Here is a 12,342-nt window from a genome sequence, read left to right on the forward strand (position 1 = left end):
AAGTATTCAAAAATATCCTTGGATATTTGGAGATGGCCTCAAAGGAAACCGAGACTTCCAATTATCCAATCAACCCAGCAGAAACCTTTCCAAGGTGCCCTGGGGTTGCTCAGGGCTGCGCAGATAAGGAGTGACAGGCGGAAAGATGCAAAGTTCTGGTTTCAGGGTCTGTGCAGGGGTGGGGGTGTGGTGTCTTAGCTGGGGATAATCAGCCTGCTCCCAGCACCCCCTAGTGGGCCTGTGTGAAGGGAGGGGTGCAAATTAAAGAAAGGCCTTCAGGTGACATGAGCCATCTCTGCTCTGGAGCTCTGGGGGAAAACAGTGCTGTCTGCTCTAAACAGAGGCCTTGTAGACAAATCTCATGTTCCCTCCTCATATCTCAGGGAGACCTGAGGCTTTTGGTAATCAGGATCCACCATCCCAGCCTCGGGGCAGGAACGCTCTTTCCGCATTTCTGCTCTCTTTACTTATTCCCACCCTGTATGAAAGACAAACACCAGCACTCAGAGCAACCAAACAAACTCTTCTTGGGGCTTTCTGGATCTAGTTTGAGCTGTACGTGCCAGAAGACACCTTTCAGGATCCTCTCTCCTATCAATTTCCTGTGGATCTCTAGGAGTCTTCCTCTAGACCTGGAAGAGCAGTCTTCCTCCTCTACTGGCTTACCATTCAGCTTCCAACCTTCCCAGGAAATGGGAAGCACCTGGCAGAGAGGATTGGATTCCTGAGAGGTGACAGAGCTGCCCCTGCCTCACTGCGCCATTAGCCCTCACTGCGCCATTAGCCCTCACTGCCAACTCTGACTCTTCATTCCTCATGCCTGGGAAAGGTGGAGTAAGGAAAGATGAAGATGGGAAGGACTGGGTGGAGGTGTCAGGCCTAGAAAGGGGCAGGCGCAGGCCCCAGAGCGGGGAGGAGAAATACCAGCAATGAGAGTATTGGCTAAAGACAACAAGATCTTGGTGGGGAAGGAGGGCCTTGGGAGGGAGAACTGGAGTATCTCAGACCCTCTCAGTAGATGGGGAGGGGGAGGAAAAGCTGAGAGGCAGGCCTCTCTCTGGCATTTGTAGCTGAGCTGCTGTCTAAATCACTGGTTCCTGGGATATATGAAACAAGATTGAGGACTGTAAAGGGGGCTCCAGGAGTGCCACACTCCAAAAGGGCAGCTTCAGGTGAGTGTGATATACTGCTGGATGAGTAAACTCCTAGCTTGAATCTCCAGGGTGTTTCTCACTGCATTGACCCCAAACTAGCAAGAGGGAGCTCCTTCCCCTGAAGCCTGGATAGTTGTTCAGCGATCTGGCAATCAGAGAGCCAGGGAGGAAGAACAGGGGGATATCAAGCAGGCACTTCAAGGCCTGCTTAGAAGTAGCTTGCCACTTCCAAGCCAGCCCCTGGCAACTTTCTCTGTTATCCTGGGTTCTCCAGTAACTCACACCTAGCAGCTATCAGCAATCCCTGAAGGAAAGGGCTGACACTGGGGGCCTGGCTTTTGTGGGACCTATGTGGAAGGAGGTTCTCAGTCTCACGGTGGTTTAGGGGCTTCTTTCTTCTCCTGAAAGCAACCCTGAGCTCTCTCTCCCAAAAGGGACCCCAGAACTACTTTCTGTCAACTGGGACTCACTTAGGGCATTTATAATGAGAAAAACGGAAACGAAATCTTCCTCCAGTCCCACGATTTTAATCCCAGCACAGCGTCTCCCAGCTGAGGGTGTTCGAGTTAATGGAGCTGCCACTCTCTACCTGGGGAGTTCAAAGGGAAAGGGGGACAGTCTCTGCAGAAGCTCATGGAATGGGGACAGGAAAACAGAGGGGGTTACTGAGATTCAGTCCCAGAGTGAACAGATGAGGGAGGCCTCCAGCAAGAAGAACGAAGGGCATCTCTTAGAGATGGAAGAGCAAGAGGTATTACAGTGCAAGTGGGAGAGGTGGTTCCGGGAAAGCGGGAAGGAGAAAAGTCACTGGGCACCCTGCGACGCAACGCTGGGAATGTGCTCTTCAGGGAACATGCAGGACCTGTGCGCCTCCTCAGAATTCTATGGGAGGGTATATTTGCCCTTCGTTTGGGGTTTCCGTTGGATTTAATGGGCTGTCGGCTGTTTTTCCCCAGAGACTCGCCATGCGATTGATCCTGCTGCAGCTGTGGCTGCTGACCTTGTGGCGCCAGAACCGAGCGGGGCCTCTCCAGGAGAGGGTCCCGCTCTTCCGACTCACTCAGCAAGATCCCTCGGAGAGCAGTGGCAGCAACAGCACAGATTCGCCCTGCGAGGGGCTCCCCGCTGCGGGCTCCACCACTTTGATCCTGACGAACCGCAGCCTGGAACGACTCCCCGGCTGCCTGGCACGCACGCTGCGCAGCCTCGATGGCAGCCACAACTTGCTGCGCGCGCTGAGCGTATCAGAACTCGGCCGCCTGACAGAGCTGCAGGTGCTGACGCTGCGCCACAACCGCATCGCCACTCTGCGCTGGGGCCGCAGGATGCCAGCCGGGCTGCACACGCTGGACCTCAGCTACAACCTGCTGGCCGCCCTGCCACCGTGCGCGGGGCCAGCGCTGCGCAGCCTCCGCGCGCTGGTGCTCGCCGGGAACCCGCTGCAGGTGCTGCAGCCGCGGGCCTTCGCCTGCTTCCCGGCGCTGCAGCTCCTCAACCTGTCCTCCAGCGCGCTGGGCCACAGCGCCCAAGGGGGCATCTCTGAGCAGGCGTTCACCGGAGCGGGCGGAGAGCCCCTGGCCACGCTTGAGGTCCTGGACCTCAGTGGCACGTACCTGGAACGAGGTGAGTCTGAGTTGTCAGCGGTCCTGAGTGCAGAGCCCTTCCGGGGGGAGGACTGTGATTTTCCAGGGGTTCAACAACAACAAAAAGAACACCAGCGGCATTTTCTAGTACACGGACCCTGTTCGAAGCGCCACGCAGGCTTTAACCTCTTGTGCCCTGAGAGGTGTGAACTGTCACAATGTCCGTTATACACGCGAGGAAACCAAGGCACAGAAAGGTGGAACCACTTGACCGAAGTCTCACCCGTCATTAAGTGCTTGGTGACCTTAAATCCAAACCTAGCCATTCTGCAGCCCGAGCTCAAAACTTTAGCCACTGTGTTCTGCTGTTTCCCTGCATGGCTGGATAAATCCTTGTAGAATGGAGACAAGCCCTGGCTTTGCAACTGGTTGTGAATGGATGAACTTGGCACCAACAGACAGTGTAAAGTGGGTGGTGGGAAGATGAACTCACTGATTCTTCTACTCCATTGGCTAGGAAGTGGAGTCATTAAAACTGACTTTGATTCATAAAGTCGGTTTTACTGGTTTTAAGAAGCAATTCATATATCTATAACCACCTATTCCACCACAAAAAGGAAAAAAGAGCACGAGTGGGAAATTCAGAAGGCAAGAGGCACATTCTCCATTCTTTGGGAGAGAGCCACCAAATTAAGTTTCCAAGCCTTCTCCAGCCTTGTTTCTGCTATCCTCCTTATGTTCCTTAAAAGCTTCCCACTCCTTTGGGCCATTGGAGTGATGTCTGGTTACCAGAGGGCAGGGAAGGAAGTAGTGGGCTTGAAGACAATGTCCTTTCTCAGCTGTGTGGCCTTGGGCCAATCATTCTCCTCTTTGACCTTAGCCAACTTGGGCTTGAAGAAAGGAAGGATGGGTATCCATGGTGGTCTTTTCAGATGAAATGCCATGCTTCTGAGATTCCCAAAACCATCAACTGTGCCAGTGACCTTCTTTGACACTGGTCCTACCACTTTCTTTTTTTTTTTTTTTTTTTTTTTTTTTGTGGTACTGGGGCTTGAACTCAAGGCTTTCACCTTGAGCCATTCCGCCAGCCTTTTTTATGATGGGTATTTTCAAGATAGGGTCTCGAGAACTATTTGCCCGGGCTGGCTTCCAACTGATTTCTGCTTCCTGAGTAGCTAGGATTACAGGTGTGAGCCACCAGCACCCAGCATTGTTGTTTCCTAAATGATGTGCTGTCCCCCTAGGTTTGAGTCTTTCTGAGTGATTGACATCTTCCCCACTGTGTTTTCAGTGGAGTCTCGCTGGATCAGAGACTTGCCGAAGCTCATGTCCCTCTTCCTGAGGAAGATGCCCAGGCTGAGGGTCCTAGAGGGAGACATTTTCAAGATGACCCCCAACCTGCGGCAGCTGGATTGTCAAGACTCCTCAGCACTTACTTCTGTTCCCACACATATCTTTCAAGACACTCCTCATCTACAGATCCTTCTGCTTCAGAAGTAAGTGTTCCTAAGGCACATCTTAATCACATGATTGATTTTTGCTTGTTACACTATTTGTTGTATTTTATAGAACAAATGGGACCTTGATTTTTCTCCTACTGTTCTTCCAAATCCTCTCTGGGGTTCTGCTGTTCCTCATCTTTTGGGTGATACCTTGGGCAGGTCCCAGATGGTCCATCCAGCCTAAGGACCAGAAACTCTATGTAGTAATATTAAAACTCCAAAGTCTTATGCATTTAGTTTCTTTTAAACCCAGGCTGAGAAATTTGCAGTGGAGGAGGGGATGGGGACACCAGGCATCCACCCTACTGAATTCTCCCCCTTCCCCACCTGTTATGCGAATTCAGTCCCTTCCAGGGTTTGAGTGGGCCTAGGGAAGAAAGCTGAGGGGGTAGAAAGGCCTCTGGCCTGGTAGATGTCCAGTGTGTCCCCTACACTCACCCTTGTGCCCAGGAGCACCAGTGACTTGACTTTTTTTTTTTTTTTTTTGGTGATTTGACATCTAACAGGAAGGGCAGCATCCCTCTGAAGATGACCCCAGGCCACCTCTGTTCCTCAAGGCCCACATTTATGCCCTAAAAAGCAGGCAGCTTCGTTTTGTTGTTAGTCCCAAAGTAGTCAATTCCCCATTTTCCCGGCTAGCTTTGTCCAGCCACTTACCTTTAGATTTCTCATGTGTGATTCATACAAGTTCTTTGTATCACCCAGGTTCCAAGGGATATCTGTAGTCCTGAGGACTTCCCTCCCCCAGTTTGGCTCAAGGATTGAGAAGGCTCTTTTCTCTCCTATGTTGTGGTTGGGGATGGGGATTTGGACAGTTTCCAAATCGGTCTTCATTGCCCAACCTCTTCTACCTTCTGACCCCTTCTCATAGAGTTTGAAGGTAGATAATTGCTCCAGCAAAACCCATTTCACAGTCTATTCTCTTGTCCTACATAAGGGGCCTAGCATCTCATTTTAGGATACGGCCATCCTCAGCACCCCACTCAACGCTGTCAGCTTTTTATAGTCTTTGTTGAAACTGAGCCTGAAACAGCCCCACTTTGAACATCCTGTTATTTAACAGCTTTTTTCTATGCATTGGCCATGTATAAAATATTATACTTGGAGCCTGACATTTTTCAATTAATAAAGAAAGAGTAGGAATACCTCTCTACCTGCCAATGAGATAGTGTTGTGAAAGCACCGAAGAGTCTTGCAATATCACTGGATGAAAGTTTTGTTATTGGTAGAAAATCCCTGGGATGTCTAGGGACATGTCTTCTTAATTCTCTTTTACTCAACACAGTCACTAAAAATGAAATTATTCTCCTGAAAGGATCAATAGTCGTCCAAAGCAAACCAGAACCATTCATTCATTTTGTTCCTTCATTCAAAAGATAGCATACCATGTTGTGAGGGAAAATGCTTTACATCTCTGACTCTGACTCCTTTGAGCTTGATAAAAATCCAAAAACTATGTGAAGTGTCAGAATACAAACGTGAAGTTTATTTATCTGTAAAAGAGGTATGGTAATAATACTTCACTTTGGGGCTTTTCATGAGGGAAGAAAGGGTAGTACATGTGGAGCACGGAACGCCATTTCTGGCATAGGGTAGGTGTCCTATACAATTAATGAAGATGATGGTAGAGGTGATGGCAGTGATATAATGACAATGATGGTGGTGAGGATGATGGTAGGATAATAATGGTGGTGGTGAGGATGCTGTTGGTGGTGGTCATGGTAAAGATGGTGATAATGACATAGGTCCTACTATGTCACAATTTAGTAGAGGCAGCAGACATCGGCCAGTTATATTGATCACAACACATTGTGGTCAATAGCAGAGGCACACTCCGTGTGCTGTGCTATAAAGTAGGTGGAGGTAATGACCCATCAGATTGGATCCGAGAGGCTTCTTCAGGAAAAACATGATTGATCCATAGCTCTAAAGGTAAGTCTTGTCTATGTGGGTTTGCTTAAGTTTCAATACCACACACATAGCTATTATTCCAGATGTGATGACTTTCACCTGCCCACAGATCTGGTGGTATGTCCTTCCTCACCCAGGACATTAGTGTCAGCCTCTGAACAGAAGGAGGTGGGGGCAGGCTCACAGACAGATGGAGGAAAGCAAAAGCCAAAAGCCATCCTTGGGCCAGAAGGGACATGAAGGTAAAGCAGAGCTGATGTTGCTCATGATGAATTCTGAGTGTTTGTAAAGGAAGCAGAATTTGGGATAGCCAAGAGACTCAGAGAGTAGAGAGAGTTGAGGCCAAATACTCTGTGTGGCCTTATGGAAGAAAGGGGAGAGAGCCAGGAGAAGATCTTCCATTGCTGGATGTGAAGGTCTATTTGCCAAAATGCCCACAGTAATTCCTCCCATCCCTGTAGGCACACCCCTTTGCAGTGTGACTGTGCTCCTTCCATAAAAAGTTGGTGTCTATTTCTCCATACCTTGAAGTTGGACACGACCATATGACTTGCTTAGGCCAGTGGAATATTAGCAAATGTGATGTAGGCACAAACTAGAAACCAGTTGAGCATTAGTGCTTATCCTCTCTTGCTGGTGGGGACCCCTCCACTACCATGTGAAGGTCCAGGCTGGCCTCCCAAGTGGTACATGAAGAGGTCTTGGCACACCCCATTCAGGCTCCATATATATGAGACCATTTTAGATCATTCAGCCCCAGCTGAGCTGACCCAGACTACAGGAACCATGAAGCCAACCCACAGAATCATGACAGAGAAAAAATTAATTATTGCCTTAAACAACTAAATTTTGGTGATAGTCTACTTAGCAAGAGCTAAGTGAGGCATCTTCTAAATGACTGATATTGTGTGTCATCAGCTCCTGTCCAATTACAATAGCATACATGCAATAGAGATCTCATTGAGAATGTTGGGTTGGAGTGTAGCTCAATGGTAGAAGACTTGCCCAGCAAGTATGAGGCCCTGGATTTGATCCCCTGCCCTGGTCTATAATAACAATACCTACTTTGATGAGAAGATTTTATATTTATAAGTGCCTTCATCATCACAGAATCTTTCTGATATAACCAGTTGGCAAAGGGGTATTACCCTCTTTCATATGAGGGATGACATTGACTGAATTGGGTTGGCAAAAATGAACCTTAGTCATTAAGGGTTTTATTTAAATACCTAACAGAATGGTTTGTCCATGACACCACCGGATTGCTCTCCGGAACATTTTCAATCCATTTGTAAAAGTCTGGCTTAATAGATTTTTGGTGTGTATTCTTTCAGCTGCAACTTGAGTTCCTTCCTTCCTTGGACAGTGAATTCCTCCCAGGTCCTAACAGTCAACCTCTTTGGAAACCCTCTCACTTGTAGCTGTGAGTTGTCCTGGCTCCTCATGGATGCAAACAGAACTGTCTTAAGCAGGTAACACATTTACAAAGCAGATGGCTGAGGGTTGAGGGTTAGCGTTGGTGAGTTGAAGTTGTCCCAGTTTACAACTTGTTCATGTGCCCTTGCTAGGCATTGGACAGTGTTGGGCAAGGCAGCCCTCCCCCAACATAGTCACGCTCTGTAGTGATGGAAGCTCTACCCCCCATTCTAGCCCGCCGGAAAGGCCAAAGTACATGGAAGAACTGACTTGGGAAATTTTAATGGGCCAGGCTGGGAGGTGGTTGCTTATGATTTACACTCACATTCATTGGCCAGGAGTCTGTCAACAGGTCACCCTTAACTGCAAAGGATGTTGGGCAATGTGGTCTGCCATGTACCCAGGGGGAAAAGAAAGTGGGTTAAGTGAACAGTTAGCTTGTCTCTGCTGAAATAGGTGTACCATTGTTCCATTTTATAGACAAGGAGAACGGGGCCCAAGTAAGTAAGGAACTTGCTTAAATTCATGCAGCTTCTGGATAGAGGAAGCAGGATCTATCTTCTTCCTAATCTGTGTTCTTTACCACTGGGCCCTTGAACACTCAAGATGGAGTCTCACTTCCTGCTCCTAGGACATTCAGCCCAAGGCTAGTAGGCTTAAGAAGCTATCTCATAGGACAGGAAAAAAAGAATTCTTAAGAAAGATGGAAGGCAGTTGGCTGGGAAAGATGGAGGCTGGGGTGCTAGCGCCATGTCCCATCCTGAGCAAAATCCATCACCTAATCATTCCTCTTGAGTCAACCCTCATGCTGTAGGGTTTTCTCACCTCCCACCCAAGCCTGACTGTGATGTGGGGTTCATTCTACATCACCCTCTTCACTTTGCTCCCAAAGGCAAGCATCCAGTCTCTTTGCAGTGAGAAGTCTCATCATGGCATTAATGAAGAGGTTGAGAGTGCAGATAGGAGCCAGAGACTCTGATGGCTTCAGTTCATTTAATATTGTTGATTTGGCTGAATTACTTCTCTTTACCCCTACTGCCTTGTCTATAAAATGGGGAGAATAGCACCTACCTCATAAGGTAGTACAAATTAACTTGGTTGATAGAAGTGTGAAGAATAGTACCCAGCACATGGCAAGTGCTCAGAAATGTTAGAACTAGTATGAGTACATTACCACTGCTAGGAAGCAGACAGATGAGAACAGAACAATAGACTACCCTTAGAGAATGTGGATATGCCCCTCACAGTGCCCGCCCCCAGTTTGGGCTCTGCCATTTGCTAGCCATGGATTTTGGGTAGTTAGTTCCTCTTTCTGAACTACCCAATGAGAGTGATAGGAACCTCCTCCAAAGTCTTCCTGAGAGTCAGTGTAGTGACACACGTGGAGTGTGTACTGTGTTCTAGCTGTTACCTGGCAGAGATGTGCTGACAGGGGCATGGCAGGAGATGACATCCATATTGAGGATTCAAAGCCCAGCCGAAAGTAGCCCCAAAGCTAGACATTTTCTAACTGTTTGGCTTCCCCTCTAGGGCAGAAGACACTGTGTGCATACCAGTGGTGGGATCTGGAGTCCCCTTCTCAGCTCCTCTTTCCCTCTCCCAGCTGCCTGGTGTGTGCAAGTCTAATCAAAACACCAGCCTCCCGGTTTCAACCCCACCCCATGTGGACAGCTTAGCTTATGCACCATTGACACAGGGTCTCTCCACTGGGCAAGACACAGTCCACTCTATTCTGCCTGTGGAAGGCCAGCAGAGTGTCACCAAGGTCCCCTCCCACACGGTGGCTCCCCTCACACAAGCTGCATGGATGTACAATGATGTTGGGGAGGGAACTGCCCTGTCCACTACCAACTCTACAGCAGATTATGACAGCCTTCCACTCAGAACTTCCCCCACAGCCGGGGCACAGCATGGAGAACAAACTGTCAGGCTTGTTCTTGAGCCTGGTATCTCACCTGCTTCCACCCCACCGGCCAGCAAACGCCTTGGTCCCTTCCCTCCCTCACAGAACCCCATGAACACGTCTCAGCCCCACCAGAGGACACAGATCACCACCCAGGCTCCCAAACCAAGTCCTACGGAGGATGGGATCCCAATCTTGCTGTTGGATGACAGTGAAGAGGAAGAGGGGACCACGGAAAAGGTGGGAGCACCTCCCCAGAATGTCTTATGTGATTATCACCCCTGCAAGCACCTGCAGATCCCATGTGCAGAACTGCAGAGGCGCTCACGGTGCCTCTGCCCTGGCCTCAGCCGGGAGGACACCATCCCGGACCCTCCCAAGCTGCAGGGGGTGTTGGAGATGACGGACACATCAGCACTTATCCACTGGTGTGCCCCCAACTCAGTAGTGCTCAGGTACCAGATCCTCTACTCTGCAGAGGGTGGGGTGGGGAACCAGTCTGTGGTGGGGGACATCTATGCCACTGCCCGGCAGCACCCGTTGTATGGGCTGTCACCGGGCACCACCTACAGGGTGTGTGTGCTGGCAGCTAACAGGGCAGGCCTGAGCCCACTGAGAGCCTCGGACTGGAGAAGGCCATGTGTCACTTTCACCACCAAGCCCAGCTCAGTGGTCATTTTTACTGTGCTGAGTGCTGCCAGTGGCCTGCTACTGGTCAGTACCCTGGTGCTGTCCGTGTTCCTCTGCAGACAGTGCCCGATGCCATACAGGCAGAACTATGACATGCACCTGGTAGACTTCAAAAACCATGTTTTTTTGAGCTACTAGGGGTGTAGCTCAGTGATAGAATGCTTATGTAGCAAATGCAAGGCTCTGGCTTGATCCCAGCACCCAAACCAAACAAGCTGGTGTTTGACTACCCACTGAAGTTCCAGACCTTCTATTAGCCCAGCTTCCTTCTTTTGCATGCAGTAAGGAAAATGAGGGCCCCAAACCAGTCCTGTCAGCTTTAATTCCCCTGAAGGTAGCCTGCCTGTGGCACACACCAACTGCTTCTCTCTCCAAGGAACAACTGCCTTCTCTTCCTTCAACTTTACACTGTTCCCAGAAACCACATGCCGGATACTCCCCTTGGCTCCTGGCATGTTTGTGTTGTCTCCTTTGGATTTTTCGGCATTTAGTGCACCCTCAGTATCTAGCATAATAGATACTGAGGGATAAAACAGAGCAGTAACATAATCCAGCCTCTTCCGCCATACTGGCGATGGCGTCCTTAGGTCTTTTCACCGAAAGTTCCTCATGTTACTCAAGAACTGGAAGCCAGGGGAAGAGCCACTGGTGGTTTTCCTAGAGCCTTCTTTCGTTTATTAATTGCATTTTCAGGTATGGCAAAAAAAAAAAAATGTACTTCCAGGTTTAGTTAAAACTGGTCTTTTGGGAAAAAGCTGTTTGCTTAAATGTTAGCACTTAAGCATTTCACCCAAGACAAAGTAGACAAAGGTATTATGAATTCCTTTTGAGGAGGTAGGGGTTGCATAATAAACTCACTTTCAGGAACTTTTTTTTTTTTAATAAAGTTTTATTTTTTCAAATGTACTGTTGGTTGGACCTGTTCATGCATCTTCACTAGCAGCTGGAGCATTTCCATTCTTAGGATGCCTTGTGTAAATTGCTTGAGCTCTGTGCTTTGAAACCAATTTGATCCGTTCTTTACTAAGGAACTCCTGAAGGGCTACCCTGGCCAGAGAACCCCAAATCTTCAGTCTCTCAGAGACCACAGCTGGAGTTACAAGCTTATAGTTGGGAACTTCTTTACATAATCTGTTGTAAGTGGCTCTGTCAAACAAGACTAGGTTGTTGAGCTTGTCCTGAATTTTGCCTTTGGACCACTTCTATCTGGCCTTGCCCTCAGATTTGTTTATTGGGTCCTTTTCTTTCTTGGCCAACTTTCCCATGTCTCTCCTCCTCTTCTTGTCCTAGGACGGCATCGAAAATCTTGGGGAGCAATGGCGACCATTGCAGCCTCACTAAGATGCTGGACAAAAAGCTCAGAACTTTTTTTAATTAGAGGGGAGAAACAGGCAAAAAGAGAATCTCTGGGTTCTCCCTAAAAGTCAGACCATCTCCACTCCCAAATCTATCAGTGTATTTATGATTTGTGTCTTGGTGTGGAGTGTCTACTATATTTTTTTTCACTTTTATATGAATGTAGGGAAAAAGTATTCTATAAAATTAAAATTGGGGCCAGATTTCTAGGTTTAATTTTCTATGTCAGCATTTATTAACAAATCTGTGGCCTCTGTGAAAAATTACCACAAACTAAGTGGCTTAAAACAACAGAAACTTATTTTCTTACAGTTCAGACCAAAATCAAGACTATCATCAGCAGGGTTGGGTCTTCCCAGAGGCTTGGGGAGACTCATTCCACACCCCTTTCCTAGCTTCTGATGGTTGGCAGCATTCCTCAGAGCTCCTTGGCTTGAAAACATGGCTCCAACCTTGACCCCCATCATCTCATGGCATTCTGTGTCTATGTCAAATTTCCCTCCTTAGAAAGACACTAGTTATGTGATTAAGGCCCACTGTCCATAATCCATTATGTCCATCCTAACTTGGTCATAGCTGTTAAAGACACTATTTCCAAATAAGGCCACATTCCTGGAGGACTTGAGCATATCTTTTTGGGAAATGCAATTCAACCCACAAGAGCACTCGTTTCTATCATAAGAAAAAGCCAAGTATGATTCTCACATACCTTGCTTCCAAACAAGGTAAAAACACCGTGTTTGGCCTGAAAAACTGAATTACACTATGGATTTCCACTGTTTGAAGTTTTGAAAGAGCTTTTCAAAACTCTAAAATGTATCCCTAAT

At 48.1% G+C, this 12,342-nt stretch overlaps 1 protein-coding gene and 1 pseudogene across 2 annotated transcripts; one reads left to right on the forward strand and one right to left on the reverse strand.

The window, feature by feature from the left end:
- Positions 1 to 484: 484 nt before the first annotated feature.
- On the forward strand, positions 485 to 11,133 carry Lrrn4 (leucine rich repeat neuronal 4). 2 transcript variants are annotated; one of them, XM_074074378.1, is made up of 5 exons: positions 485 to 731; positions 2,111 to 2,777; positions 4,029 to 4,233; positions 7,485 to 7,622; positions 9,097 to 11,133. In XM_074074378.1, exons 2-5 carry the CDS (start codon positions 2,120 to 2,122, stop codon positions 10,295 to 10,297), a joined length of 2,202 nt encoding a protein of 733 aa, XP_073930479.1. In that variant the 5' UTR covers positions 485 to 731; positions 2,111 to 2,119; the 3' UTR covers positions 10,298 to 11,133. The 2 variants fall into 2 exon arrangements, with proteins under 2 accessions (XP_073930479.1, XP_020022432.2); XM_020166843.2 differs by lacking the exon at positions 485 to 731 and adding an exon at positions 775 to 1,172.
- On the reverse strand, positions 11,017 to 11,457 carry LOC109688470 (small ribosomal subunit protein eS25 pseudogene; annotated as a pseudogene).
- Positions 11,458 to 12,342: the final 885 nt, after the last annotated feature.

The sequence above is a fragment of the Castor canadensis genome, chromosome 5, assembly GCF_047511655.1.
Source record: "Castor canadensis chromosome 5, mCasCan1.hap1v2, whole genome shotgun sequence".
NCBI lineage: Eukaryota > Metazoa > Chordata > Mammalia > Rodentia > Castoridae > Castor > Castor canadensis.

Bases quoted from the DNA above. Each gene is read 5' to 3' on its own strand.
- Lrrn4 (XM_074074378.1), top strand. From the start codon at position 2,120: ATGCGATTGATCCTGCTGCAGCTGTGGCTGCTGACCTTGTGGCGCCAG. The intron at 2,778-4,028 runs GTGAGTCTGAGT...CTGTGTTTTCAG, and splicing joins TGGCACGTACCTGGAACGAG to TGGAGTCTCGCTGGATCAGA. The intron at 4,234-7,484 runs GTAAGTGTTCCT...GTATTCTTTCAG, and splicing joins CAGATCCTTCTGCTTCAGAA to CTGCAACTTGAGTTCCTTCC.